At 48.9% G+C, this 6753-nt stretch overlaps 1 protein-coding gene across 2 annotated transcripts in view; it reads left to right on the plus strand.

Annotated features, from left to right (window-relative positions):
• The first annotated feature begins 27 nt into the window (after positions 1-27).
• The window catches only part of SCHIP1 (schwannomin interacting protein 1), a 155727-nt gene continuing 149001 nt past the window's right edge, over positions 28-6753 (plus strand). For both annotated transcript variants that reach the window (XM_004704112.2, XM_045297444.1), the window contains exon 1: positions 28-708. In XM_004704112.2, coding sequence (XP_004704169.2) covers positions 43-708 — 666 coding nt within the window. In that variant the 5' untranslated portion in view covers positions 28-42. The remainder of the gene's footprint in view (positions 709-6753) is intronic.

Consider the following 6753-nt stretch of genomic DNA (forward strand, 5'->3'; position numbering starts at 1 on the left):
CTCACTCTCCACCTCCCCCCGCAGGATTACCGAGAGGATGGGATGGATCTAGGCAGTGACGCCGGCAGCAGCAGCAGCAGCAGCAGCCGCGCCAGTTCCCAGTCCAACTCCACCAAAGTGACTCCTTGCTCCGAGTGCAAATCCTCGTCGTCGCCGGGGGGCAGCTTGGACTTGGTGTCTGCCCTGGAGGACTATGAGGAGCCTTTCCCGGGCTACCCGAAGAAGGTAATTGATGAGTGGGCACCGGAGGAAGACGGGGAGGAGGAGGAAGAGGAGGACGAGCGCGTGGAGGACGAGCGAGGGTACCGGGATGACCGCTGTCCGGCCCGAGCGCCGGGGGACGTGAGTGTCCGCACCGGCAGGAGTGCCGCCCCCGCCATGCCGCCCCCCATGCCTAACGGTAACCTCCGTATGCACGACCCCCAGGACCTCAGGCACAATGGCAATGTGCTCGTGGCCAGCCGCCCGAACGGCCCCCGGGGCCCCCGCCGGTCGCTCCAGAAGCCCCAGCCCGCTGTGGGCCGGCGCGGCCGGGGCCCCGCAGCGGCAAGGCTAGGCCTCCAACCCCCGGACGGTGGAACGTGCGTCCCAGAGGAGCCCCCGGTGCCCCCCATGGACTGGGAGGCGCTGGAGAAGCATCTGGCCGGGCTGCAGTTCCGGGAGCAGGAGGTGCGGAACCAGGGGCAGGCGAGGACCAACTCCACCTCTGTAAGTTGGCTGCCGGGTACGTGCCCACGCACGCGCGCGCGCGCACACACACCCACACACACCCACCCACCCACACATACACACCGATCACTGTCTGCAAGCCCCCTCCCTTCGCTGCTCCGCCCTTGTGCAACCCCATTCATCCTTCCCGAGGGTGGGGCCAGATGGGAGAAGCCACCTTCTGTCCCCCTAGGGTACAATTGCTCAGTCTATGAGCTGTCCGCTGCAGGATGGGCGGAGTGGTGGGAGGGACAGCGGAAAGTCGGGTTAGTGGAACTGGCGAGTCATTTTGATGGAATGACTTCAGGAGACAAGATTGTGAGTCACTTGCCTGAAAATAAATCGGAGAGATTTTGGCACAGAAGCTAGAGGCTGTGGGCGCTAAGTCAAATCTCAGTAGTTGTGGCTTTGTCAAACGTGGTGGGCATTCCTCCCTTGCCACTGAACTGCCAGTGAACAGCACACACTGGCCTGTCCACCCCGCCCGGCGGGCAGCGGGCTGGGTTCCACCTCGTGTTGAAGCGGATGTTTCTGTATGAGTATGTGGATGGCCGGATCATCCTCCTTAAAAGACTTGTTCTTTCTCCCAAAGTGGAGCTCTTGTTGACCTGGGGGAACGGGTCGGGGTGAATGGTCTACCAGGATGAGGGAAGGCCCTGCGTTCCTGCGCTCCCTGAGCCCAAGGATGACTCACTCCCAGGCTGGTGAATTCCTTCCTGTTTTGCGATTGGAGCCATTTGGAGTTCCTTACTGCAGGCTGCTGCCTCAATTCAAACAATCCGGACAGGGAGGGGTGCTGGAGTGGAAAGGGGAGGGCAAGACGGGTTGTAGCTATAATAGGAAGCTCTGGCAGGTTAGCACTTGCCTCAACATCTTTTTTTTTTTTGGCCCTGAGATAAGAGCAGATGAATGACTGCAAAGAAGAGCATCATGAACGCAGCTCTATTTATCACAGTTTGGAGATAAAGCAACAGTTGTAATTTGAAATCATAATGGTGTTCCTAAATGGGGCTGAAGGGCACGGTTTAAATGAGCTGCTGCTTGTGTGGGGCAGTGTGGGAAAATGCTTGCCTCGCAGGTGTAATTTTTTCAGCTCCGGGGCCCTGGGGTTACTGGAAATTGGGTGCAGGCACTTCTGACTTCAGGGGTTATGATGGTAACTGCGCTTCACAGAGAAATTGGCACCATTTCCATCAGAGAAAAGCCCTTGGCTGCTTAGTGTCCCTTGAGAAACTGCCTATTAAATGAACACACTCACACTCGTTTTAATCTAGCCATTTAGGAGCTGACCATGGCCACTAGCAGATGGGAGATCTTGCCATTCCATGCAGGTGTATCCTGCCTACCTTGGTAGAGAATCCATCCTTTTCCCATTTAGTGACTGCTAACCAAAACAGACTTCATTAAGCTCCCTGAACTTCCAAGATGAATTTGAGATAGGCAAGAATTCCATTTCTTAGGGCATGACATTTAGGCATTCCAATAGAAGTGTACTAATTAAGGATTGTGAAATGCGTCATATAGGAAGGGGCTTCAAAAAGGTGGTGGAAATTTTCCATGATCTTTACATTACTCTTTCTTTGCCTACAAACTTTTGGGAGCCCCTTCATCCACATAGGCGTATGGTTTGAAGGTGGCAATGAGCTCCATTCTTTTGACTTCAGATTATTAAGCAAAATGTTAGCGGGCATTAGTATGTTAAATGCTGTGTGCCAGGTAGGTCCTGAGTGCTGGGGTTCCACACCTGTCTGAATGGCACTTGCATTCTGGAGGAAGAGACAGACTGCCTCCCTACCCAGAACTTAAAATGTAATGGCTTACGAACAGCAGACCACCTCCCACCCCACCCTCGACCCCCTGCCCTGCCCATCCCTGCCTATTCTGTTTCTGGTCAAGGCTTTGTGAATCGCTTTGGACAGTCTTTGAAACCAAATGCGCTTCTTCACCTGGAGTGAACAATTTGAACAAATATATTTGGGTGTTTCCTGAAAACATCCCCCTCTCTGGGCATTGCCTCCACAAGTCACACAGGAGTCTCAGGTTCCATTTCTTTAAAACATATGTGAATGCAGGGGGCACATTGGGGTGTCGGGGAGGAGTGGAGCTTCTGAGGTTAATATTTAAAACTTTTCCATGTTTTGGTTTCTGTTTGCATGAAATTACCAGCCAGTAAGGGGTTCAACTCGTGCTCCTGAAAACTGCAAGTGACTCGTGCTATCCCCTTAGCATTTTTTAAAACAGGAAATAAAATAGAATGCTTCACAACCATTGGATTCAGGTCGCCGCTGTAAGTTTGGGTTTATGGGACTTTGGGTTCAGCTTCAGCTGGGATCACAGTGTGGACTTTATCTCTCTGTGGGTCAGGCCCCTGCCTGGCATTCTTAGTGCTGCTGTCACAGAAGTACCATGAGAGGATGGTTCTACGGCACAGAAATGTATTCTCTTAGTTATAAAAGAGCCCCTAAGACCGCTACCGGAGTCATTTCCAATTCACAGACCCTATAGTGCGGAGTAGAACTGCCTCACAGTTTCCAAAGCTCCAAATCTTTGTCGTAGCAGACTGCCCCATCTTTCTATCAAGGAGCAAGTGGGGAGTTCAAACCACTGATATTCTGATTCGCAGTAGAGTGCTTGAACCACCGCGTCACCGGGGAGCCTTTCTGAGGAGGCCAGAGATCTCTTCAGCTTCTGTTCCTTGCTTCCTTGGTGATCTTCCTATGGTGGGGCATCTGTCTTCGCCCATTGGAACTTGCTGGATCCCATCCCCTGTGGTAGTTAGATGCCCTTGAGGCTTTTTGACCCTTAGTCACCACATCCAACAGCGAACTGCTCCATAAAATTTTGTAGGAAGGAGCAAATTGCCCCAGAGCCACTGGATGGGCTTGAACTGCCAACCTCTGCAACCACCAGGGCTCCTTAGTTTCTGTACCTTCACTGATAAGGTGTCATGAACATAACACCGACAATTCGATTCCCAAATGGAATTACAGTGAACCCTCGTTTATCGTGGTTAATCGGTTCTAGACCCTACCGTGATAAATGAAATTCCGCGAAGTAGGATTCCTTATTTGTAAATCAAATATTTTCGTAGGTAGAGCATAGAGGACATGAAAAAACACCCTTTAGTCACCATTACACTCGTATTACCCAATTTATTAAACGAAAAAGGGAAAATACAGTAAAACATTTTGGATGTTACAATTATCATTTATTATTTATTATATTATTTATGGCATCTAGTTTACAGTATTACATATTTCACATACAGTATTATTATACATAGTTCTTACAAATACTGTAATCAATAGCCTATGAAATGACTTAAGGGATGTACTCTACAGGTGGGTCGCCGTCTTTTTCCTCTGAAGGAGCGGGTGTAGGCAGTGGGTGCTGTTACGCAAAACCGCGATAGAGTGAAGCCGTGGAAGTCGAAGCGCGAAGTGGTGAGGGTTCACTGTACTTGTGTATCCACAGATATTTGAGGCTGGTGGTGTAATGGGTTATCCTTTATTCTGCTAACTCCAAGGTCACCAGTTCAAGCCCACCAGCTGTTCTGTGGGACAAAGATGGGGCTTTCTGCTCCCATAAAGATTGACAGCTTTGAACACTCCAGGGGCAGTTCTACTCTGCCCCCTAGACTCCCTGTGATTTGATAACAGTGAGTTTTTTGTTTTGTTTTCCAGCCTACATTTTTTGCAGGGGCGGGGGGCATAACAGTTGCTATTATAAATATTTGAAACACACAGTTTAGCTTGCTGCTGTATAGAATAACTGAAAGAAAATGTCTAACTCTGAAGACAGAAACCAGAGAAGAACAAAGTAGGTGTGGCAAAGGGGCAAGACCTGTCTTGAAGGGATTGCTCAGGTCAGCTGGGACTTTGCTTCTTTTTAAAGGGTGGGTTATGAATACATTTACATATGCAGTGACATCACTGAGATGAGGGATGAAACAAAAGGGGAATTGGTCTCCTTCACGACCTCTATAATGAAGGGCTGAACTGAGTAAGCTCTTTCCCCCCACAGGGGTTTTGACCTTTGACTTGAATTTATGTCTTGCATGTTTATTACGTACTTACATTTCAATGTATGTGTTGACTTAAACTTCTCATTCTGAATGGGGTGAAAGTTTACAGAGCAGGTTAGGTTTCCGTCCACAGGTCATTTTGTTTCCTATCATCGATGGTCACCCCACAGTTCCCTTCCCCCTCCTTTCCCAACCCTTCAGGACTTTGTCTTTGTGATCCCAAATGGTGGATTATCCTAAGGCATGCGGACTTCCCAAATGTGATTATTCCCCTTGTAGGCTTGCCGATGGTTTGCCAAAAAGTGAGCCAAGAGGTGAGTTCATTTCTAAACCTGACAGGTGACTAAGGGTCATAGTCAGGGGTTCTACCAGTTTTTATATGATCTAAACCTCTTATTTGTTGTGCTTCTTTTGTTTTTTAATGATTTTGAGGTTTGTGCTACCTCTTTCCTCCACTCTATCCAGAACTTTCCGATGTGATCTTTTTTAAAGCCAGGCTACCACATAGACCTTTTGGTCTCAAGTGATGCTTTTGTGATCCATTGGTCCATTGGACGAATTGTTTACATGCCATCTTCACGCTTCCTTGCTCCAGGCGACCAGAGACCAACAGCTGCATCTCAGAGAGCCGCTCACGCTGTTCACCAACTGGGGTCTGCAAAGCTCCTGAGCCCCGGTGGTGTAGTGCTTATGTGCTGGCCTACCTTACCACATGGCCAGCAGTTCATAACTCCCAGCTGATCCTGGGGATAAAGATGAGGACTTCTACCCTGTCCTACAGGGAGAGGGTTGCTATGAGTTGACATTGACTCAATGGCAGTGAGTTTGATACTCACCAAAGTAGGATGTAGAACACTTTCTTTGTGGACTGTGTTCTGCCACTTGACCAGTGTCCCTGAGACTATGGTCCTAGACCTGCAAGCCCAGCAACACATTCCCTCCAAGTGTTTAGTTACGTGTCAAGACATTTTCTTAACTTTGATCCTGCATGCACTACCATATTCATGGCTGTATTTGCAGCAAAGGTAAATCGCTCTGTACAGTGATCCTCTGTCAAACGTATATATATTTATGGATATGCTCCCACGCATCCTCCTACACCCATTCTGTCTGTGTGTCTATCCACGCATCTATTAGTAGACCACCACCATTACAGGATTGGATATATAATAGTATGTACCTCTGTTGTCTTCACCTCTTAAACTTCTCCTCGTGAATGTCTTCCCCTGCCTCCATCATTTGGAGCTGACATGTCCTGTATTGTATATTGCCTTCCCCTCCATCCAAGTTAGTGTGCATTTGCGAGCATTTGCCCTCTAGTCAGCCACACTTGTCCTGCTTGGGATATTCAGAAGACTGGCTTCCCTTGCATCCCTCCAAGACTCTACTCAACTCTCACCTCTTCAGAAAAGCTGTCCTGAAATGAGAGCACCCTGCTGAAAATGATGGTGCCCTTCTACCAGACACTCTTAACCACCCCTTTGGTTTATCGTTTCCTCGCTCACTGCCATCGAGTGGATGCTGACTCATAGTGATGCTACAGGACAGGGGAGAACCACCCCTGGGAGTTTCCCAGACAGTAACTGTTTATGGAAGTAGACAGCCCCTTCTCTCTCCCAAGAAGTAGCTAGCTGGTGGTTTCCAACTATTGACCTTACTGTCAGCAGCCCAATGTATAACCACTATGCTTGCCAGGGTCCTTTGCTTTTCAGCGCTTATTATGTCTGAGGTTTTTTTTTCACTCCTTTATCTTTTGACTCCCAACTAAAAATCGTACGTGGGAATGTGGGGAGCTCGGCTGTCTTTTCACAGCTGGAATCGAGTGCCTGGGACAGTGCCTGGAGCACGTGAAGTGTTTAGAAGACCTGACCTCCTCGTTTTACTATGGAGAAAACAGGCTCGGAGAGTTAAATAAGTCCCTTTAAGTCCCAGCGAGGAAACTTATAAAAGGAATTTTGTCTTTTCTCCTCACGATACAGTCCCCCCCCCTTTCATCTCCTTACCATCTACTGACAAATTTT

The sequence above is a fragment of the Echinops telfairi genome, unplaced genomic scaffold, assembly GCF_000313985.2.
Source record: "Echinops telfairi isolate 266 unplaced genomic scaffold, ASM31398v2 ScPeMD7_7420;HRSCAF=8458, whole genome shotgun sequence".
Taxonomy (NCBI): domain Eukaryota; kingdom Metazoa; phylum Chordata; class Mammalia; order Afrosoricida; family Tenrecidae; genus Echinops; species Echinops telfairi.